Source organism: Agelaius tricolor, unplaced genomic scaffold (assembly GCF_023055355.1).
Source record: "Agelaius tricolor isolate 1412-34295 unplaced genomic scaffold, bAgeTri1.0.p SCAF_15, whole genome shotgun sequence".
NCBI lineage: Eukaryota > Metazoa > Chordata > Aves > Passeriformes > Icteridae > Agelaius > Agelaius tricolor.
In genome coordinates this window covers 2,833,373-2,858,451 of record NW_027269275.1, presented here as the reverse complement: position 1 = coordinate 2,858,451, position 25,079 = coordinate 2,833,373, and the positions used below count along the sequence as shown (strand labels likewise).

Genomic DNA, 25,079 nt, shown 5'->3' with positions numbered 1-25,079 from the left:
ATAATTGGAAATGTCTCCCTAGTACTGCTTTGCCACACAATCCATTCTCTATGCAGAATCTTCTTCTCTGATAAGCAAAAGGGCTGACAGAACAGACCACATTAATGATCAGCATTTTCCTTGATTTTGAAATACATGGAAAAAACACAATCCCCTTATAGCTTGAAATATTCATTTAAAAAAACAAAAACCTCAAGGGCAAGGTTTTTTCACATATCATTTTGAGATGAAAACTTTGAAGTTATCCATTTAACATCCACATTAGTTTTAAAGGGCAAGCTGCTTTGCTTATGTTGCTATACTTTTATTTTTAAAAATAAAAATAAAATACTAGACAAGAGAAATTTTTTCGCTATGCAAGGTAGGTTTGAAAACAATTTTTTTATTTCTACATAGAGTCCACCTCAAAATGCAGCCAGACAGCAGAATAAAACACAGATACTAAGCTCAGCTTCAAATGATCTCAGAGACCTCACAGAACTGTCTCTGAAAACAAACCCCATCACACTGGCTGTATAAAACCTGACACTGCCAGGTTTCAGCTGAGATTTAATTCAGAAACACCACTCCAGAAAGGGAAAGGTTCCTGTCAAAAGGAAGGGGCACCCAAACCACAGCATCATCCCACACACCAAGGGATGGATCTGGTCACTTCTGGCCCTGCCCTGAGCCCTGCTGAGCAGTCTGGAAGGGCTGGGATACCACAAGAGGACAAAGAGCCACCCCCATCCCTGGAGGAACACAGAGCACACAGGGACCTCCCCACTGAAGTGGCTCCATCTCAGCATCAGGAACAAAGGGTTCCACTGGTTCCCTGCAATGGCCACCACCTGAACCGTGGGGAGAATCCCTTGGGAGCCTGCAGGAGCTGCTGCCAGTGAACTCTGAGGGGAGCAGAGGTGATGAGCAGCAGCTGGGGACACACAGGCAGGTCCCTGGCACCCTCAGTGGGATTTGTGCTTCTCTCAGCCACAGAAACCTCGAGCTGGCCTCTTATGATACAAACCCAAGGCCAGACCTCTGCTTGCAAAACAAACAGAAACATTACTAAAAATGGTTGTTCATACCAACTCTGTTAGGTATTAACAGAGTTGAAAAGTCAACTAACTGGGGTTGTATGTAGTTCTCTCTGAAAAATACAGCAATAATAAATTTAATACCAAAAAAAGTGACCTAAAATTTCACCAGCACAGCTTCACATTGCAGAACTCTTGGGTTGAGAACTCTGCATCCCAGAACAGCTACTGTACCAGTGAGCTCATGTGAGCAGTCTCACAGTTCAGTAATAAATGCTGCCCTTAAAGGCATGGCTGCAATCTGCAAAATTCTTAATTGCTAGATCTTTAATGTAATTCCATCTTGTATCTCCTACAGTTCAGAATAGAGGAAAAAAACCCCAAAGAACAATGAAGTTCAAATTTCTATTTCTAGTGACCAACGCTTTGCTCACAAAAGTGAAAAGTTCAAATAAGTTATTTTAAAGAAAGCAGAATGCAAAATAATGAAACAAATATGCAATAATAAAACACTAAGGGCAAAATAAATTTATACATAACACAACTATTTTTCAAAATTCTTGCTTTGCTTTAGATGCCAGTTTGCCTTCTGGCTAAAAACACATTCTTCACACACGCTGGGAATGTTGAGGAAAACTAGTCAGCATTCAGAGGATTAATACAGATTTCCAGCTCTGTGCCTTTAGGCTTAATAGTCAGACATCTATTTGTCCTCAGGAGAGGTTAGGGGTTGAAATGCAAATATGCAAACAACTGAATTCTTTGTTAAGATATCAGGAAAAAGCTTGATCTTTGCTGCTGTTTAATAAATCCTTGCAATTTTATGGACTTATTTAAATGCAGCTTTGTGTCTTACTATTTTGAAGGAGAAAACAATGTAAGGAAACAAACACATTCATTCTGACTAAAATTTGTTCTCTAGAGGAAAAATGACATACACCCTTGACAGCTTATTTACCAAACTCACTAAAGATTTATTGATTTATCAATCAGTGCCTTGAGCATTTGCTTCTCCCCAAGGGAAAATTAACAATTCCAGCTAACCTAATATATTCTATGTATAAACTAAGTGAATGCAAGAATCAATCCTGGCACAGTTTACAACATCCAGCTAAAAAAATGCTGTCCCTTTTGGTGTATGTAAAATTGAAAGCAATACTAACGAAGAATAAATGCTCATGTTGCTTACAAACATAAAAAATACTTATTAAGACAGTACAATTGAACCCAACAGACATTTTAATTCATTTAAATACTCAGTGGGAGGCAAAAGCATTGGAAAATAAAAAATTGAATGATTTTGCTTCCAGATTAATACTAAGTACTACTACTATTAGTTACAATACTGACATGCCTCAAAGCAGAGATATTTCAAAGAGCTACAAATTCTCCTTTACTTCACCTGCAAAAGCATAAGCCTGAAAATTAATTAGTGGTTTGATGATGTCAGAGCAACATAAGAATCCCAGAAGATGAAAATTAAAACCTAGGAATATTTTGTCATTCAATGAAGAAAGAAAATATTTCAACACAACTAAAATGGTGTTAGCGAGAGCAAAATGCAGTGAACATAAGATTTGCTTTTCACTACCAGAAGTAAAAATATCCCAAATATATATAAATATATATATAATAGAAGTCAGGAGTACAAAGAACTGGCAGAGCAGCTCAGTGCATCCCTGTACTGTGCTGAACCCTTTTTGCAGCACCTGATTCCTACAGGGGCCCACAAAGCACCGACCTCCATGAGCTGAGGAAGCACAGGGAGCTCAGACACAGCAAATTGTTCCCTTTAAAGCCAGGAGCAGCAATTCCCCACTCAGGGATCCCCCCTGGGCCCCAGGACTGTCCCTGCTCCACAGAGGCTTTGTCCTCACAACCAGCACCTTCCCAGCAAGGCACATTCCACAGGAGCAGCAGAAGCCAGGGCATAACACCAAGCACAGATTCTTATAATTCCATTCAGCTGAAGTTTTATTATAATCCACAGAATTTATGTTTTTGTTAAATGTTAAAATGTGCATTTGGAGAAAAATCCTCAAGATATGTAATGATTCTCTTCTTTCTTTAAAAATAGAATTAAATATGAAAATTGCCATCCAATCCCAGGAAAAAAAGACAGGAATTATTGTAAAAGACTGCCCTCTGGTGTTACACCAATTCTGAATTCTGTTTTATACTTCAAATCCCCCCCAACCACCCCGCTGCATTTTTTTATTATTATTTTTGCTTTTTTTACCTGAAAGAACCACCTCCAGGGTCATTCAGCTTGTTTTTCTGATTTGCAGAGACCTGAACACCAAAGCCCCCAGGACTTTTACTGGCTTGTATTGTTGGTGCCTTCCCTACTGTGCCTGAAAAACACCAAGCAATGTTATTATGAGCTGTCTTAGACAATTTACATCAAAGAACCTTCTGTCCAGGAACTAAATTTAACTGTCTGTAAATTGCAAACAAAGGAAGTTATTATTTTTAAAGACTATATGCTGAAGAAGAACAATTTAAAATACAAAATTTATATTAACATTCTATTTTGTTCAATATTTACAGAACAGTGAAGATTCCAAAACCAAAAACCATTGGCCATGAACAGCTATAATATTTATAATGGCTATAAGTGTGTTTGCAATTGCCAGTAAACCACTTTTCTGGATAAACTGTGCAGAATAAAGAAGGCAAATTTGAAATGTTCTGAATACAAACACTTAAAGTCAGAGTTACTCAGGGTATTAGCTATGCCTTTTACATTTTCTATGTAGTAATTGTCCTTTATTGCAGTGGAAAATATGTATTTCAGAACTGAAAATACTGCATGTATTTTAACATGTTTTGCGTGGCATATAAAAGAAAAAACATTATTGCCAAATTTGACACACACCCCCTCTAAGGTTGCCTTTTGCTTTCTCATCTTGAAAACAATGACCCAAAAATAATTCATGTCTGTATCTAGACTTTACAAGTCTTGAAGTACAAGTAAAACAGGGCTTTCTAAATGAGCCAAAGTGTGGTGGACATTCAGTAAATTAAAGAGATCCAAATTCCTCCCTGACACAGAACTTGGAGCAGGCCCTCCCTGGCTGCCTAAACACATTTACTTGGGTTACACTTTGGGCTCCTTTAATCCCACCTGTGCTTTGGTATGTAAAAATAACTCAATCTACTTGATTTCAAAGGTATCACCTCTCTCTTGGGCATCACTCCATTTTATTGAGCATTACAGACTGTTGAGACTTGGAGAAGATGTGAAGGCTGTTCCTGCACCCAGGGACTCAGGTGCACATAAATGGCATGGTAAGAACCTCAGCAGAGTTACAGTATTTTTCTTTCATGAATAGTAAAAATCTGAAACACAACTATCCTAATCAATCCTTTTAAGAACATTTTTTTGGCTAACACAAAGCTGCTAGCTTTGACTGAGTCCTGCATTACTTTTGTTTTTATTTTGAAGTCTTCATCAACTCCAACATATGATCTTAAAGAGAAGAATATTTGATAGTGTTTGTTCAGTTCTCCATCTGTATAAATAAACTGTAATGTGGACTCTCAACATCAGCAAATACAAAACCAGATTTAGGACTTCAGGCTCAAGCCTGGGGAATAAAAATATTTTGTCATCAGAATATTCAAGGTCCATGAGATGTCACAGACAGCATTAGTTCATAGACCAGGCAATTCATTTATCTATTTCAGATGAACTAATGGAAAGGTTTTCTACTCAGAGAACTGGAAGGTAGGAAAGAAATAATACAATAATAAAAAATTAGCAGATTTCTGCTTTGTACAATTAAGATCTAGAAGATTAAAAATGTGTTAACCTTGAAAATTATTGCAATGGCAAACTTAAATTACCAATAGCACTCCTCCAGAATTAATAAATTTCTTTGGAATCAGTATCAATGCTTTGTTTTCTACAGATGATACTTGATCAAAAAATACCCCCAAAACATGTATATCCACATGGATATGGAAGAATTAAGTCTCACATTCACCCCAAGTATATGTAATTCCACTCAATGGATCTGGCAAAGTGAATGTAAGAATTGGGATGACATTTGAGTTTTCTGGGTAAAATAAATTACAACTGTGCATGACTAAGGGTTAGACATAAAATATGACTAAAACATCCATTTTTATTATGGGCAGAACATAGTTGAAAATTAAAATCACCTGTGGGCCTAGATATTTCATGGGATTGGTAATGACATACAGAGTCTTTCACCACTGCATCCTTGCTTCAAATTTTAATTAGCATGATCTAGAAAAATAAGCCCAAATTTAGGAGCTTATAAATTCCTAGCTGTATTTCAGCACTGGTTAAATAGCTGCAACAAATACTCCAGTTCATTATTTTATTATTTGGCTCAATTCCTCCATCCAATCCATAAGATGGAATCCACCTAATTATTATACTGGCAGTGTTATGGTAAAGGAGTGTGAATTTTTCATGCAGTAACAATGGTGTTACTTCCACTGGTGTGGAAGTCATTTTATTTATATAAAGGTCATTAAAGCATGCCACTTTTATCTAAACTATTGTTTTAAGAAGCATTACAGTCTGTTCACATGGATGTACTGAAGATACACCACACTTGGAGATTCACTCCTGCCAAGGAGGAAAATGCAGCACTGTGTGGAGGTCAGCCCAGTTCTGAGGTAAGAACCCTTAACAAGCCACACTCCACAAAATTATGCTACCAGAATTTTTATTGAGATGATGCCCTATTCCAGTATATTAGCTCCTTCTGCAGGAATCCCTGGGTCAGTATAAAATACCATTACACTGGTGTTTACAGGAAAAATACATCACAATGATGCACTCTTGGCAGTGCTGCCAGCACACAGGCAGCCTGCTCCCTGGCCTGCAGGATGAGTGGTTTTATACTGGGATGTTTTCTAAATGCCTATTCTTGTTTGTTTTGTCTGTGTAAATAAAACCATATACTGGAGGGCTTCACCAAATCTGTAAGTTTGAATAAGCTCACCAGAAAGTAGGACCTTGCATAAATTGGCTTTTATAAAACCATCTGCCATAAGACAAACTGCCAGTTAAGTTGCATTGCAGTGGCTGATCAAGGGCTATCAAGAATAAACTCCTATTTTGAAGCTACTGTTTAAAAGACAGATGCCAGTATCATGCAGTGAAATTCTCAGTACACTGTTGACATTCACAACTTGGAGACTGAACAAGCAAAGAAATGAAATCTGCCTTCACTCTCAAACACATTAGTCAGAAGTGAAAGCTCATGCTGTAAGATGCATGGACATGTTATAAACTCAGGACATGAGTATCAGTGCTATCAAACAAACACACTTTATGGTGAGTAACTGTATTCCTCCCTAACAGCCTACAGGGTTACAGTGACAGCTTGGTCTTTGTGTCCATTCAACCTTTGGATTCCCCTAGGAGAGCAGAGCAAGTAAAACATCAACTGCTGTTAAACATTTTTGATGCTTTTTTTCCCAAGGAGAATAGAAACAACCAAGCAATGAAGTCAAGTAGGCAGCAATAGCTTTTATGTGCATTTGAACTGGTTTGAGTCCTGATTCAGCACCTGAAGATGACAAGCTCTGTATTCCATTACAAACCCTCAATCTGTAAATGCCCACATCCAGTAAGATACTCTCACACATAGTCAGGAAAAATAAAACCCAAGCCTAAGAGATTCAGTGGCAGAAAGGAACAAATGGGGTATTTATTAGGAAGCAAGGAGGCTTCAAGAATCCTCTTAGAAAGTGGGAACTATCAGCCAGACATGAACCCACCTGTGCACAGCCAGCTGAGCAAGGTGTGCACAAACCCCTGCTGTGGCTCATCATGGCATGTCAGGCTGCAGCAGCAGTCTCTGACCTCACCAAAAATTAAACACACTGACAGGAGTCAAAGAAAACCAACCTGAGGCTTGACAAGTTTCTCTAGGGCTCCCACCTTGACCTCTGTAGCTGCAGAGATGGGAATTACCATGTTCTGCTTCAGGAGTATCAATTAGAAGTAGAATGATTAAATTGAGGCATCCATGAGGCTTCAGGAAAATAAAGAATCTTTTTCTTGGCCCATAGTTACAGTTGAAGACTGTGAGAGCCAAGTTCCTGACCTGGTTTAGAACTTTCAGTGAAAAACTGCTAAGTGAGGAGCTAAACGTATGAGAGTGTAGTCCTAGGGTTGTTTCAAAACATTTCACTGTGTTGGTCCAAAACACCTTGAAACTGCATATGAAAACATGCACTTTTCAGCCAGCTTCAAGTAAAAATAAATGTCAACAATGTTGCCAATGTCAACACTGTACATTTTTCCATGCTACTCGTTTGTAATGACAACAAAATTCATACAAAGGTAACAATCTCACTAAAACATTGAAACCCATACCTTGTGGTCTAATGGTCTGAGTTATTACCACTGGCATCCTAATCTGGGTAGTCTGGCAAGCAGGGGTTCGTTTCACAGTTTGAGCAGATGTTGACTGGATAATCTGCTATTATTAAAGAAAAGTATACTTGTATTATACTCCTTATACACAAACACACACAAGGTAAATACACTGATAGCTGTCAGCACCAAGATAAGCACGTGGACCTCTACAAGCACAAGCAGCTGGTGACAAAAGTCATATTCATGTAAAGCATGTGGTTGTGTGTGTGTGTATATACCTAGATTGCCATTATGCTTTAAATAAATTCAATAATATACGACACAGATGTCATACCTCACAACCTTCACTAAAAATATATTTCAAACTCGTAAGGTTAATATGAAAATTCAGACTTTTGTCTTTAGACATTTTACTAGAGGAAAAGCAGTTTTGTAGAAGAAAATGCTGCAATCATTGTAGTGGTATCCACCTACAAACATTAGGCTTTGTACTAAATATCTACACTTTTTAAAGAAAACATACTAAGAATAAATTCTAAAATATTATGGGTTCCAAAGCCAGATACACACAAGAAAGCAAACCAAGTTTTGTGGTGATCATATACTACAAATCTTTTAAATGCTAATTTGATATTCTCAAGGTTTCACTTACTACTAATTCAGGTTCTGAAGTTCTTCCTTAAAAACTCAACCTGGGTTAGAAATGTAAAATTTGACCCATAAACAAATAAAATCAAAAAGAAAACACATGCAAGGGTCATGTGTAATCAACAGCAAAACGTTCAACAAAAAAAAAAATTGAAAAAAAAAAAATCAACATTCATATGATCAGGGCACAGATGTAATGAACAGAAGATTCAGAAAGATGTGTGGATGCTGCAGAGCTGTAAAAATCCCCATAAATAAACTCTGCAAATAAACCACTGGCAAACAGCTATTTGAGGAAGATTCCAACCACAACTCTGGGGCTGCTCACAGTCACAACTGAGTTCCTCCCCCTCCCTGGGAGGCAGCACCACTCCCACAGGAGTTCCTAAATCCCTGCACTCAGCTGGACAGCAAATGGCCAAAGCTGGGACTGCACAGCAACATCTGGAGAAAAGGAAAGCACAAACATCTGCAAATGGGACAGCAGGATGAGCAATGGGGAATTTCAACCAGGGCTCCAAAACTGCAAGGCAGACAGGTGAAAACTAAAACAAGACAAGAGTAATGAGGGATCTCTGATGAATTCTGAAGAAAAAACAAATTGGGCCATTCTGAAGTTACTAAACTGCATTTTGTACGTCCTAAAATACAGAGAAAAGTTATTATAAACCTGTGGATGTAGAAGTATTAGCAATAACCACCCTGCAGAAAGAGAAAAGGGAAAAAAGATTAAGGATTCAGCTTCAGCTATGGACACTGAAGGAAAATGGAGCATTTGTACTAAGCACAGAAATGGAGCTAATAGATACAAATTTACTTGGTCAAGACAGAGAGTGAATAGTCACATTCAGAGGGGAAAGAATAAAGCAGCTACCATGCTTAAAAACAGGAAAGAAACAGAGTTGATCAGTGAAAATAACAGAAAAAAGTTGAATTAAACTGCACTAAATTAAATTTGATGCACAGGAAACATGAACAAGTGTGGGTTTGGTAAAAAGACAGAATAGTCCACGTTAAGAAAACATACATTGGTATGAAAAAGGAGAATGATGCCACTTTTTCAATAATTTACTGGATCAGTTTGCAGAGAATAGTGAAGAAAAGCTGCTGTACCTTAAGGGACCAGAAGCCAGGGCATAAAGGAGATGTGTGGGACCCCTGGACAGAATTTACTATCTGGCATCACAGAAATCTTCTGCAATTGCATTTTTTCTCTCTCTGTGAGGCAACTTCTACAGTTCAGAACCAAGTTCTTTTTCCCTCAATTAATATTTTCATGTGAGTACCCTACAAAATGAGCCACTAACACCATTAAAGACAGGACAATATTTAACCATTTAAAATGACATAAATGGCAAAGTTTTCTTTACTACCCAATACATTCCAGAAATTGTTTTTTGGCAAGTACTGTACTAGGACTTCAATGTATGTAGAAACACTGAAAATCTAGAAAAGTATTGAGAAACAAACTTTTCCAAGGGGCAGAGACCAAAAATCATCATCTTAAACTCCATAAAGAAACCAACCAGCAACAGGCACATACTCTCTCAAAAGAACAACTGCACCAGAGCTCAGAGCAGCATCTGACACTAAATTCCAGTTTCTGTACTGGAGTTTTAAGAAACATGCAATCTCCAGATCTGGAGATCATTAAGGAATTAAAATTAGCAATTTGCTAATTGTAAAGCAGAGTGTGTAACTTCTTTGCTGGCAAACTAGGGACATAGTAAAAATCAATGAATCAGAGGATCCTGCATTAAAAATTGTAACTATCTAAGCCACACTCACCAATTAAGATAACTCAAACTGTTCTAATCTTCTTGCCTATTTTCCCAACATCATAAACATTACTATTGAGTCCTTAGCTTGACCTCACAGTTGTAGACAATGAACAAGTGTACCAGCAAGCTGGTCTGGGAGATGATGAACTTAAATGATTTCATATTCCTCACTGATGAAAACCATGCACAACAAGTGTACCCCAGGCCAGGTTATCTCTCCACATTCTGAACCACAGCTGAAAGCCACAGATCAGCTGACCCAGACTGAGAGAGCAGACACAGAGTTTGGGGACACTGAGGTTAGCAGGGACATTATTCCTGCCTTCAGGAAATATCCCAGTGCTGCTGGAACCACCTGTGGGAAGTGAGGAGAGGACAGAGTCAGACTCCCCCAGATGTGCAGAGCAGAAGGATGCAGCACTAAAGACAAAAGCTGGAATAGAGGAGATTCCAATATAATAGAAGAAAAGAACAATTACCATGAGGGTGGGCAAGCTCTGAACAGGCTGCCCCAAGAGGGCTGTGCAATTTCTTCCTGAGGACACTCAAAACATGACTGGCCACATGGGAGACATCCCAATGTGTGAGCAGGAGGCTGCACAAGGCACCTCCAGGAGTCCTTTCACACCTTTCCCACTGTGCCCATAAACACACCATCACTGATTCTATTCAAGTGCTGAGTCACAAAGGTAAAGAGACAGAATGGAAAAGTCTTCAGAGCATACAGGAACTGTTCATCATTCCAGCTCCCTTAAACAGGGAAGCATTTTCATTATGTACACCTCTGAAGACAGCAAGCACAACAACAGAAAACAAAGGCACAGAAAATAGAAAAGAATGTGATTTAGTCATTGCCTAGATTTGATAGAATTAGGAAAATGGTAAAATTATGATCAAGACAGTGTTGAGACAGCAAGTACTGTCATATACTAGTTATTCCTCTTCAATTTATCTGTCAGAATTGCAGAATCATGTCCTAGGCTGCTGCACTTTGGAGCCCTTCAAGGAACACACCAAAGCAGCAAAGCCATGGCATTCTCCTCCAAGTGCAATGTGTCAACAGTTACCTACATTTTTCTTCTATAAAAGAACATTTTTTTGCAAAGTAAGATGTACATTTCTCACAACAAAAAGTATTCTCCCTCTCTTTTGATTTCATCTTTGCTCTTCTCCCCTTGTCACCTCTCTCCACTCACCACACTCACTTTGATTCACCGTTTGTCTGCTGTGCCAGACCAGTTCTTCCTCTCACCTCCCAAACACTGCAGACACCACTCTGCCCTTTGCTAAAGCTGACTGGATTTTCCCAGGTGAAAAAAGGGATGTTTGTACAAAGCTGCTTCCATAAGGTAGCAGGCTCAGAAAGACAAAAAAAGGAATTTACAACAATCCCACTACTGATAACCAGAATAGCAAAGAGGTGACAGCTGAAATAACGTTTTTTTTTCCCTAAGGGTTTTCTTCAAAAAGTGCAGATTTGGTAACTCTATGAGAATAAAGTAAGGGTTCTCTCTGCCCCTAATCTCAAGCCAAAAGGTGATGATCATTCCATGACATCTTCTACAGTGTAAGTTACTGCAGGACAGAGAACAAATGATAGCCATGAACACAGAGCAATAATCAACAGCAAAACCAACAAACACAGACTGAGAAAGAATCCAGCCAAAGCACATCAAATGTACAGAAATAGAAAGAAAACAGAAGTTATCAGTCTTTCTCATGCCTGCACAAGAGAGACACAATTACACGAGAGCCACTACCTACAAAGCATTGAAAGGAAAATTCCTTTAGGACAGTAAGATCAGAATTCATTGCTGAAGTTTCTGAGGACAAGGATTTTGCAAATCTCCTGGACCAGTGCAGATGCACAAGGTTCCAACCTTTACTTGACAAGGGCTGCAAAACCAGCCTGGCCCAATTCACAGGAATCACCCTTAGCAGCAAAAGGATCTGAACCAAAAGCTTAAACCTATCAAGTACTGCAATAAAGACAAAAACACAGTAAACAAGAGTTTCTGCAAAGAATGAAAAACAAAAATGGATTTGAAAAATATATCCTTTACCAAGCTTTTTTCTTCCTCTCAATTAAGTTAAAAAAATAATGTAGAAGGAAGAAACAAGACATGCATAAACACATAAAACTCAGAATGGCTGTGGTCTGATATGACATTTATCTTCACTCATGAGTAAACACTTGCTAACTCACTTGTGGCTATGCCACTTGTGATTTATCAGTCTACTCACTCCTGAAGATAAATGTCATATCAAACCTCAGCTATCATGTAATCTGGCAGCATTAACTTACAATGTTCATGCTCTTATGGGCCTAGAATTCATATTTACCATTGCTTATCATGCTGCAGTAGCAGCTACAGCTTTTCAATTGTGCCTCAAAATCTACATAAGCAATTATTTCTTCCTCCCAAACAAAAAAAAATTTGACTATTTTAATGTTAATATGACAACAACACTATTCCATTGAGTATAGGCTCTCAACCAAGAAATGAAGAACAATGAAACAGAAGCCATGACATCACTTGTTCCACCTGCTCCTCAATTTATTACACAATTCTTCCTACAATGGTCAAATGGTCACTTTTGAGTGTGCTCAATTATGGCTTTTTCATCACTGTCTTCAGGAGCCTGATCTACCATCTAATATCCTCTCTTACTTTAAGGATATTTTGCCTTGTATCCTACCTAAATCCTACTTCATTTAATTATATCCTGTTATTCATATTTTTACCATCTTGGTCTATTCCAAATAAGGAATTTTCCCTTTTATTCTCCCCTACAATCAGTGTCTGAACAAGTTCTGTGTGGTCAATTCTCTTAAGTTTTTCTTTTAATCTTTGCTTTCAAGCCTGGCCTTTTGTTATTGGTTTCCAAACAGCAATCAGTGTGAATATTCTCCTTATTAATGTACAGCCCACAAAATTCTGAAAATAAAGTCCATGATAACAACTCAGAAAAGCACTAGGCTGTGTTTCAAATGGGCATACAATTTGTCAAGTACAGGCTTTGTTCCTGTTAAGGGATCCCAGATATTTACTGCTCAACAGCCATTTTTATTTATATTTTACTGCACACCAAATTCCACGTCAATGGCTAAACCTTTATTAGTCAATTAATGGAAAATATTCCTTTTATCCAAACAGCCATCTATTACTCTTCCATTTCTAAGCTGCCTTGCAGACAAGACAAAAAGAAAACAATATCCTAAAATTTCACTAAAATGCATGCAAATTACAGTCATTCATGAACAGAAAAATGATGCCAGAAAAGCTTCAGTGGAGAATTAAAAAGCCAAGTGGAACATCCCCATATAACATAATTCTTATTCTGCTGCTGTATCTTGTTTCCAAATTCCATTACTCTATCTCAACTCTGAGAGGCCCCAACCACTGGGAGAGTGCAGGGAAAGTGTCAGGAAATGTCTGAGCAAATCCTGCTCTCCTGTAACTTAGAATATGGCAGAGCCTGCCCAGGGACACTGTGCCCTACCAGTGCAGCAGGAATGGGGCAGATGTAGTTCCAAACATCCCTCCTAATCCTTCACCTGCATGAATCTTTATACAGCTTTATATATAATTAAATTTGTTTTAATTAAGATGGATCACTGATTTTCTTACTGGGTGTTTTTATCACTCAAGTTTAATATTTGGCTTTAACTTCCAGGAGTTTCTCCTTATGATGAGGCAGTGCCAACATAATACATGAAGTGCTAACCCACCTCCACTACCCATCAATGCACTTGTAACCTCCACATGTGTAATAAAGAACATCTCTCTCACTCAATTTCAAAATTTACAGATTTTACTGCTGCAACACCCAAAACAAGACAGGCAATGTCTGCACACACAAGGCAACACAGAGCACATGGACTCTAAGAATGGCAATTTAGACAAACTTTGAACATTGCACTTAGAACAATAAAAAAATTATTGCTGGCTTATCTCATAAGTGTCTCATCAATAAAATATTAGCTAAGACTGTTCCCCTTTTCTTTATGTAGAAGTAGCACTATCTAGCTTTATAAAACATTGTTCTTCATAGTTTGGAACATGATTCCAGTACTCTACAAAACAGATTAAAAGTCTCTGTTTCATCTCTGTTAGCACATTTCAAAGCCTTTGTGCAAGCCCTGCTGCATGCTGACAGTGCACACAGGATTTCCACACTGAAGGTACCTCAGTGCACCTGGAGAAAGCCTTACCACAGCTGGCACCTTTGAGAAACAGCAAAGACAAAGGAAGGAACAGCTAACAGCCCCTTCATGTTTTAAGGAAAACTGAACTGGCTGGTATGAAAAGATGCATAGTCTAAACCAAGCTTGCCCTTCTGCAGCTGGACAGTTTGCAGAGCCAGCTGGAACCCTCTCCAATGAGCTTCAGGCCTGGAAAAGCTGGAGCTCAGCCAGTTCTTCCATCAGGGCTGGCTGCCCCCAGGCAAGGCAGCTGCAATCTTCCTCTGCTGGACAAGTCCAAGGCAAGATGGCCAGCAGGCCTGTGCTCTGATCCAGGGAGCTCTGAGAACTGGGACAGTGGCACTACAAACAAATCAATACTTATCAGCAATTACTGGCCTGATATGGAGCTGCTGCTGTGCTGCCTGCTTGGCATCTGAGCTAAGATTTTCTGATGCAGTAACTCTTGATGTCTGATGCTGCTTTTGTCTGCATAGAACTACTCTGAGGGTCATTAAGTGCCTGGTTAAGTACTGCTTGATTCTATTAACTAAAGACTGATAAATTTAAAGGAAATATGAAAAGACAGTTTCACACTAAAGCAAATAAATTATGATTCTTAATGTCTTCTTCCTATTATATATATATTTTATATATTATATCTTTTCCAGAAAAGAAGTAGTTTTAACCACAGCTTTGCTTTGTGCAGTTGGTGACCTTTTGAAAATGTAGTGGTCATTTCAAGTATCCAGTAAATGAAAATTCAGCCCTAGACCTGTGACCTCCTTACAGACAGAAAACCAACTTCTCTTGGCCATCATATCAATCTCCACAATGTTACTGGAGCAGCTTCCAGCTCCTCCTATTACCCAGGCATGTCAGAAAAGCTCTTCAGCTCTACTCACAGCATCACAACTGCTTGCTTAGAGTATCCATTGACATGAGACAGCCTCTCCCAGAAATCTGGCTTTATCCCAAGCAGAAAATACTCCAGCAGAACTATAATCATAGGAGTAAGAATTCCTGTGGTCTTACCCATTTTTGTCCTGCATCAATGTTTCTCAAAAGGTGGGGTGAAACCTGCCCAGTGGGCACAGGAGCACTTGAGGTGGGCTGCAGAGCACTGCAGAAGCCATGTTACATGGCAGTAGATTGTGGCATGAGATAATGCCAGACTTACTGGCCATGGACACTTCTACCTCTAAGCAATCTGTCAGCTGCAGGCACAAATTTGCTTAACTTAGGAAAGGGAGGATTTTTCCACGTGTAATTCTGACCAGGTGCTACTCTTCTGCCTAGAAGAGCCAAAGCTATTGTCCACTCAGTCATGAAACATGGCCAAATCAAAATGATGTCACAAAAAGTGTGAGGAACGCTTTTCTAATTAATACAACAATCCAGACAGGGTGGGGAGAAGCCATCTCAGAAAAAGAAAGAATGCAAGTGGCTGGAGCTGCATTGAAGCAGTCAAGTTAAGGTGAAAAACACCCAACTGCCTTGTGTGTATTACAAGTGCCAGAGTCACAAATCTTACCACTCAAGATGTTCTTACACATTAAAACTATGCTCACTAAAGGATTATTAAATTATATTCATTTTATTTTAAAGTTAATAATTTAACCACTACAAAGTGTTTGCAAGGTTCAAGACACAGCACAGGTATTTTCAGACTGTGCACTGCTACTTTTAAATTAATGCAAAAGAGATATTCTCTCTCCCCACACATCACTAATTATTTATATGCTTAACAGAGCCTATAAACCCAAGGATAGATCACTGTAAGGTTTTACATTATCACAGCTGCATTTCTCCACCTCGATAATATAAATTTTTACCAACTTGATCCATGTTCTGGAACCTCTCTCTATGATTTTGAGATCTAAGTGAAGTACTTTACTCACACATGCACAGTAACCACAGACAAGGAAACTCTCACAAAGAGTAATGCTGCCTGTATAAACTCAAGACCTTGTAAAAATCCTAAACAACTTCTAATTCCAAGTGCAAACACACACACAGAATCCTGTGTAACAGCAGGATAAAGTCACCACACTCTCAGTGACTGCCTGGCTGTGCAGCTGCCTTACTGATAGTGCCTTTAAATTAATGAATCTAAGCACTTCATACTCCACTGTGCACAACAAAGACAGAGCTCAGTGAGAAACAGAGAATGGCATTACTGCTAAACAGAACACCTGGAACAGCACAGCTCTTCTTCTACAAGATTTTGTAACTATGTGCAGAAGAGTTTAAAATGAGAGAGTTCATATTCATTTTAAAGCAAAGCAGCATACCTGATGACATACTCAACATTATACTCTTGCCTGCAAATCTTGGAAGGCTTTCTGTTCTACATGTGTAATTCCCTCAAATTCCACTGTGCTCATACAACAACCACTCTATGCAGACAAAAATACCAAGAGTGCACTTCCTTCAATTTATGTTAATAATCTTAGCTGAAATAATGGTTGAGCATATGTGTGAAATGACAGAAAATGAGGTACTACCACATATCACAGAATATGATACAAACAAAAAAGAATTTTCCCAAACAAGCTGCAATGAAAGTGACACTGAAAATGCTGTAAGTTCATTAAGAAATCCTCTTTTACACTACAGTACCTACCAGTTGAGAACTCTGATTTGACTGTACCACCTTAACCTGAGGAGGCTGCACTGTATTTGATACAGAGACTGTGCAAATGTTGTTTGGTTGCCTTATTCCTATTGTCTGTGTGCTGACAACAGAGGAGATTCCCGAGGCAGACTGAGGTATCACTGCAGAGAGCTTGCTCTGTTGGAGTGACTGCTGAGACGGCTGGCCTTGCAAAACCAAATGCTGACTGTTCAGTAAAGATTGTCTCAGTGCAGGTAGACTTTTCTAAAAACAGAAGAAAGTTTATGAAATATCAACTTAGATCGACAAAAAGCATTTTGAAATTTCCTGGAAACAGAATTAACTGCCTGTTCATCAAACAGAACTAAGACTGAACATTTATTGTAAGAGAAAGATCAGTTTTTAATAAGCTTTCAGTTTGGATTTAGCAACCCTGCAGATTTTCACATGCCCTTAATTTTACTGTAGCAGAAAAACCACTCTTCTTCTCAAGACTATCTAGAACCTGGAGCTTAGGTCTTTGGAAGGGCAAGAAATGGACAGAACCATGGAACAACCCTATTCCCAGCAAGCTGCACCAATTTACTCCTCCTAACACACCTCCAGTACCTACAACCAAATGATTTCCCTCTCAGTGCCCTACAGCAGTAGCTGTTTAATAATGCAATCATTAGTTCTGAAGTCAGGTATTGTGAGTGCATTAGAAAAGTGTACTATTGTAAGCCCCATGTTCATACCATTTCAAGGAAAACAGACTTCTGAAATGCTGTACTGTACCTTCATGAACAAACTTTTTACTTCTTAAGTGGCAGAAGTTTTCTTTTGAAGTGCTCCCTCAGGCAGCTGTAGAATGCAACAGTGTTTAACCCAAGCTACAGCTCTTTCTAAAGCTCTAACATTGATTTCAAAACTTAATGCCTCTTGCCCAGAAAGGACTTCAAAGAAAGTCCTTTCTTTGAAAGTTCCTGCTTCTTATCATGATGCTAGAAGTGACTGCAGTAAAAGCCACAAACAAGTGTTAATGATAACTAAAACACAGGAACACAAGTTGTGAAGCAAAGTTGCAGGGAGTGAAGAGAGAGAAAATCTGCCCTGAACACAGAAGTTTTGAACTAGACCAAAAATACTTTTAAAATCATATTTGTAGTTTTGTTGGGACTTAAACATGCTTTTTATGTTTGTATATAATCCTGCATATGGAAATTATTGTAGCTAATTTACAGAGGCAATTAACAGTTAAATTTACCCCCACATATACTAACTTAGGACCTCACAATAAATCTATTTGGTATCATGTCAGAAATTCTACTGTTGATTAGTTCCAGATTAGAAGCAGAATCATCTAAACAACACTTTATCCAGTTTAGTTCTTCATAATATAAATCATTGTTACATGTGGATTGAAAGTTATCAACAACCCAAACACAGATTAGGAAAACAGTATGGAAACAACTTATTTAATTACTTGAAGCATTCTGTAAATATAACTTGGGACTCTTTGAAATGTGAATTTTTTTCTTCTTCACAAAAAACTACCTACTACCACAGAAAAGTGTATTTATTCTAACAGTAAAGGATCACTACAGAGTAGCCAATGAATGGTTTCCAAACTAGGGTGTAACTGCTTTTTATTTTTTAATAGAATTACTACAACGTTCTAGGTCAGGGCTACTCGAGCTGTGAACTCCTGGATGACAAATCCATTTTTCCAAAACTCAGCCAAGGTCCCAAACACATGAGGTCTCCCTCCTGTGGGAATTCCCTGTTCCTCAGCACTGTCCCAGGCTGCTGGAACACCCCCTGCCTGGCCTGACCCAGGTGCAGCCTGTACAGAACATCCAGCCAGGAAGATCTTGGCAGAAATGGGCAGCATTTAGAGGTAAAGGAAGGGTAGTCCTGGGCCACTGAAGATAACACTATTTAAAAAAGATATTCTAAGAGTTCATGCAATGAAATTTTGCTCTGAAATAAATTTATCCAAACAATATTCACATTACCTTAAGGAAAGGTACAAGATATGGCTGAGGAGATGATTTGAGTTCTGTTTGAAGGCGGCCTGTAAATTCTTCTGGATCAATCTTTGCATCCTTCAGGGTGAAGAAAAAAAAAAGCATCAACATCTCAGTTCAGTTGTTTGGTTGCCTCTTTCCCAACTACTATACACACATCTCTCTCTAGCTAAAGAGGCTGCCATACCAAAAACTTCCAGAGCTGAAGTCCCTGAACTCCTCTCTGAGATCCTTCTCCAAGCACTAACTCAAACATGTAACATGCCACTCAAAATGCAGAGAACTCCCTTGGGAATTCTTCAGACAAAACAAGGCCCCAGAAACACTCAAGTCTCTTTTGGGACTTCACTCTCTTGCTAACACTTACATAGTGATTTCTTTTTTTAAAATTAAAAGAAAACAACAACAACAGGTTGTTGATGTAACCTTAAAAATATGAAATTTGTCAGCCTTCGTAGTAATTCCAAAACCAATTCTGATGGTACAATTTACCTTGTAGAATCCATATGTATAAAACTATGGACTAAAACTGTAACCTATATATAAAACTACTATATATCTGAAGCATGGCCATACATAAAAAGCATGCTTATAAGTAGATATAAAATTTTCTCCTCTATGAATTTGTATGTATGCTCACAAAATACACACTTACATCAAATACATTTATTTAGTATATGAATAAATACATTTATTTATTCAAGAGAATTCTAACTTGGGTGGCATTTTATGAGATTTCTAAAGTATCATTAGTTAAAAGTTCAGGTTGTAATAAAAAAAATTAATTAGCCTTCCTGACTGATACAGAAAAGAGAAAAACCAAACCAAAACAAGTTTCAATAAATATATTTACTATAGACGTGTGTTGGTACTTTGTTTAAAATACTGTAACTAGTTACCTTTATTTATTTAGTCTTTTCAAGTTGGTAAAAGTTAAAACAAGTTTTCACTGGAATCATTGAATATGATTGTTGAACAGCTCACACTTGAAAATGGCCTTAGGCTTGTCTAAAATACACAGATTTCTCTGGCAATGAATTCAAAGAAATGTATAGCAACTACTTTTAAATCCAAGTTTTTCATAGACTATATTACATTTCTTTTAAGCAGCTTGAGTGTTTCCCAGCTCTGTCTGCAGCTCATTTATACCATTCACTGTTGCACTGGAGCCTGCAGCCAGTGCAGCCTTTTCTGGCCAGAGCACTCTAACACAGCTTTGCCTCTGGAAACCCCTGTGCCACTCAGGCTCCTGTCTGTGGAACAGCTGAAAATCAGCAGCTCAGGAAAACACTGCTCCTTCAGTCCTAGAAACTCTAACCCATGTTGTGAAGGGGTTGTATCTACAGTTCTTCTGTGCTTCAAAAATTAAGAGCTTCTTGTTTCAGGGAAGAACAGGGTTTGGAGGAAAAAACGAATCCTCAAGGAAAAATCCCAGATTTTAGGGGGATTAGGGGGATCCCATATTTAGAATAACGAATCCTCAAGTTCAAACCAAAGTATTACTCATCAAAACAAGAGTGGCTTCAACAACTGCCTACTAAATACTTTGCTGCATTTCCCCTTCCAAAAACCAAAAGAAAGTCTGCCTTTAACAGATTTTTTAATAGCTATAACATACAGAATATTGCATTTTCATGAAACCCAACCCCTTTCATTACAGCCAAAAGAACTGTTAAGATCAAAGCAATAGTTTTCAGCAGCCATAAATAAGTTTCATAGAAAACTGATAAAATAAATGGTAACCAAATATTTACCAACAAATCTTGAACCAGAGCTTTCACATTGCGGGACGTTTCAGGAGATGGTGAATTATGAGAAGCAAGTTTTATAAGGGTAGCTAAAAAGTTTTTACATTTTTTCACATTCTCTTGCATTTCCTGCAAAAACCAAAGAAAACAACTATTAGCTTCATGCTATTTTTTCATCACAATCAATGCATGCTCTGATCACTACAAATAAGGAAAATGATGAAACTTTTCTAATTCAGGCCATATATGAAATATGTTTTGCTATTACTGCTCGTTATCTGAGATTTTCTTTTCTTTAGGTAACTGAATATTATACCTCACAAATAACAACAAAAAATCAATGAAAGAAATACATTTTATATTTCACAGTCTGCTTTGGTACAAATAACTTTAAATATGAGAAGTAAGACAACAATTTGCTGGAGATGAATTCCCCTTTGAGATGCCCAACAGACAAGGTACAAACGTTCCCCAAGCTATCTTAATTTGTTAAATTACTGATTCAGCATGTTTTTGTACAAAGCAGCTACAGCAGTAAAATCAAATTAGAAATAAGTCTTCAAACATGATCCTATCTAATTTTTTTTTTCATTAGTAGTAAAACAAGCCATTATTTTTATATGGTGTAATTGCTCCAAGAAACAGAAACACCACATTTCAGTGTAACCATAGTTCTGAGGCCCAGCAAGAGGATAGTCCAGACTGAAGGCCTGACTGCTCTGGCTGCAGGAACAGAGCTGCTCTTTCACCAGTGCCACAGACATGGCAGGCGGGGAGAGCTGACCACAAGTGTTCTTCCTCCCTCTCAGCATTTCTATCCCACGTGGCTGAAACCAGGGAAGGGTTCCTGTTTGCCAAGTATTTGTCCCATCATGCTTGCCTGAAGAAAAGCTCCTCCTGCTTCTGAACGCACCCGAGGAGTTCCTAAAGCACTAAGAAAACAAAGTTTCCAGCATTGCCCCACTTGCCTGTGACACCACGGTGGTGCCGGGCACAGGGGAGCTGGGGATGACCAGGGGCTGTGCCGGCACCTGCGCTGCCGTGGGAGGGGGCAGCGGCAGCCGCGGCTGCCCCGGGGGCTGCCCTGAGCCCTGGCTCTGGGCACTGCTGAGCACTGCAGGCTGCTGGGAGGATGGAGCTCCACCTGCCACCGTCGTCTTGAACAGATTGGGAGCGCTCGTCGTAGCTACTGATACCTAGTAATAGTTTATATTAAAAACATGTCAATTTTCACTTTCAAAAAAATATGAAAATCATAGAATAGTTTGGGTTGGAAGGGAACTTAAAGCTCATCCAGTTCCACTACCCCAAGTTGCCTCAGGTCCCATCCCAACCTGGCCTAGGGCACTGTCAGGGATCCCAGGGCAGCCACAGCTGCTCTGGGCCTGCCCACCCTCCCAGGGACAACTCCTCCATGCATCCACCCAGAATGTCCCCTCGTGCCCAGAGCCCCAGCAGGCAGTGTGGCCCCAGCACGGGCAGTGTGTCCCCAGCACAGGCAGTGAGTGCCCCCAGCAGCACGGGCAGTGAGTGCCCCCAGCAGCACGGGCAGTGAGTGCCCCCAGCAGCACGGGCAGAGTGTGCCCCCAGCAGCACGGGCAGAGTGTGCCCCCAGCAGCACGGGCAGAGTGTGCCCCCAGCACGGGCAGAGTGTGCCCCCAGCAGCACGGGCAGAGTGTGCCCCCAGCAGCACGGGCAGAGTGTGCCCCCAGCAGCATGGGCAGTGTTTCCCCAGCAGCACGGGCAGTGTGCCCTCAGCAGTACCCCCAGCAGCACGGGCAGTGTGTCCCCAGCATGGGCAGTGTGCCCTCAGCAGCACGGGCAGTGTGTGCCCAGCAGCACGGGCAGTGTGTGCCCCCAGCAGCACAGACAGTGCCCCCAGCAGCACAGGCAGTGTGTCCCCAGCAGTGCCCCCAGCAGCACGGGCAGTGTGTGTCCCCAGCAGCACAGACAGTGCCCCCAGCAGCACGGGCAGTGTGTGTCCCCAGCAGCACAGACAGTGCCCCCAGCAGCACGGGCAGTGTGTCCCCAGCAGTGCCCCCAGCAGCACGGGCAGTGTGTCCCCAGCAGCACGGGCAGTGTGTCCCCAGCAGCATGGGCAGTGTGTCCCCAGCAGTGCCCCCAGCAGCACGGGCAGTGTGTGCCCCCAGCAGCACGGGCAGTGCCCCCAGCAGCACAGACAGTGCCCCCAGCAGCACAGACAGTGCCCCCAGCAGCACGGGCAGTGCCCCAGCCCTGGCAGTGTCCCCAGCAGGCCCTGACCGTGGTGTGGGACAGCACAGCCCCTCCTGGCAGCGTGGCTGTGGCGCTGGCGGGCGCTGCTGTCGATGGCACCACCTTGGCTTGCACCGGGAGCCCCAGGCGGACGCTGGAGGTGCCCATGGACGTTGGCTGCTGAGAAAGGAAAAAGAACTATTTTACTTTTTTTCTCCTTAGTAACTTGATCTCCAAGGATTTTTAATAATTATTATTAATACTAAGAAAAAAAAATCAAACCTAGTAGTGTGTTTTTATATGTACATTCACAAGTACTGGAAAAATCAGCTTTCTCGTGTTCAATGACAGCTTTGCAGTACTCCTGAAAGCCATTACTCATACAGCTATATGGAAAAGATTAGAAAAAACAAATGTGACCTGCAAAAACATTGATGCATTAATTCAGTTGTAATATTTACATGTCAGTATTCATCAATATTTGAGTTTATCATTGCCAGTAACACATACTGGTCCTCTTGGTATTTATGGGCCTGTTGTAGTGCTTTTTCTTTATGGAATTAATATGGACAGAATATTTTTCTGCTTTCTAAATTTTCTTAAAATAATTTCAGATTGGATTTTATAGAAATTAACTTGCAGAGAAATGAAATCTAATCACTGGGAGAGCCTTTGTCATAGAACACAGACTCTGTGGCCACACAGCAACTGCAATATGAAGAGCAGACAAAGGAAAATGACTGACCTACAGCCTTTCAGTCAGTAGTACATTCTATAGCTCAGAAAATTTATCTTATTTAGCAATCATATTACTTATTTTGTGATTTACTTTCATTGCAAGATTGAAATCTCTTGCCATCTTACAAAAGGACAAGATTTAGGAATTAAAAAACGTCTCCAGAGAAGTTACTTAATTCTGCAGGAAGGTAAATACCATTATAAATGAAATGCATCACACAACATGGCAATCATGACAAAATGAGAACCACACATTACTAAAAATGGAGGCCACATTGGTGTCTTATAGCTTGCATTTATTAAGATTTGCATTCACACACTTGAAAAAGACAATTTTTCTAAGTGGATAGAGTAATAAATCATGGCTGATGTTGGTTCTCACAAGATAAAACCAGTTTTCCTTGATTTAAATTTTAATTCATATGTCTCTAAAATTAATATTTTATAAAGAACTGCTTATTTTAGATTCTTACATTGTCTATTAAACTTACATAAAATACTTCTCCAAAGAACACCTAGTGTACTCTGAAATATCTCCAAGAGGAACAGAAGCCCAGGCAGGCATTCAAAGCCCCAAGGATTCCTTACAAATCAGTCCAGCAACATCATCTACTGGATATCAATCTCCTGTACTTGGGGGGAAAAAGGAGGAACGAAAACAAATCAAATCAATCTACCTGACATCTGAACAAACCCCTTTTTTTGTTTGTAAAGCTTTCAAGATTTTTAAAATCTTGACTAGGGATGCCTTCCATCCTGAGATAGCCTAGAGACAATAAACAGCATCATCATGAAGAGGCAGAATTATCTGGTTTTTTGTAAGAAGGAGCACATAAAGCTTCTCCTGCTTTAAACACCCTACACCTCTTTTCTTCATTATAAATATAACCAAGTATTTTAAAATACTGGTTGAATGAAATTATATCTACCTAATGAGTGCTGCATTTGAAATATGAATCTTGTGGATCTAATTCACTTGCTTATAATCAATTTCCAGCCTAAGAACATAGCATGCCTGTGATATCTGCTCCCTTATTAGTCTGGGCTTCCAGAAGTGAGGATTTAGGAAAAAAGGAGATAACCAGGGGCACTTCTGGCAGCTACGAGCTTCCAGGCAAGAGCTGCAGCCAGAAATCCACACATACAGAGGGAGACTGCAAGCTAGAGAATTTTTCTCAGCAAATAAATGCCCATTTTTCATCACAGGAGCATACTTGAAAATAAAACTGCACATAATTAAAATATAAATTTTCACTATTATAATGCCCAACTAAGAATGTATTCCCATGTGCCAAACCTCAGCAGCAAACTGTGAAACTTGAAAACTAAATTCACCCTTGGTTTTAAAAATCAATAGTGACAAAAGCCTTTAATAGAAAATGGCAGTAAAATCTACTAAAGTGCTGGATATGAAGAAATCCCTCACCACCAGAGAACTGCAAACAAAGCAATGCAATGGTTTATTAACATGGTTCCAAAATTTAGAAGGGTTAAAAAGGTAAGTCTGAAATGAAGGGATGAGAAACATAACAAGGAACTAGCCTGGAGAAATTCTTAAATACCATGGAAATGATCTTCAAGTGACAGCTACAAGTTGCCAGATGATACTCAGAGGATTCCCAACATGAATGCTTTGAGAACTGACAAAAGTTATTTAGAAAGAAAAGGTGTGTTTTCTATGAAGGAAATCTGTAAACAGATCTCATGAGAAATATGTCAAAGAGAAAACAAAAATTATCAACGTTATTTTAACAA

General features: G+C 39.5%; 1 protein-coding gene across 1 annotated transcript in view; it reads right to left on the bottom strand.

Annotated features, from left to right (window-relative positions):
• Window positions 1-25,079, bottom strand: part of LOC139596190 (transcription initiation factor TFIID subunit 4-like) — a 158,582-nt gene that overhangs the window by 115,640 nt on the left and 17,863 nt on the right. Inside the window, exons 3-9 of the mRNA XM_071440229.1 lie at window positions 22,635-22,766; window positions 21,341-21,568; window positions 20,379-20,501; window positions 18,613-18,702; window positions 16,625-16,879; window positions 7,381-7,486; window positions 3,256-3,370 (exon numbers count right to left, since the gene is read on the bottom strand). Of these exons, the coding sequence (XP_071296330.1) occupies window positions 3,256-3,370; window positions 7,381-7,486; window positions 16,625-16,879; window positions 18,613-18,702; window positions 20,379-20,501; window positions 21,341-21,568; window positions 22,635-22,766 (1,049 nt within the window). The remainder of the gene's footprint in view (window positions 1-3,255; window positions 3,371-7,380; window positions 7,487-16,624; window positions 16,880-18,612; window positions 18,703-20,378; window positions 20,502-21,340; window positions 21,569-22,634; window positions 22,767-25,079) is intronic.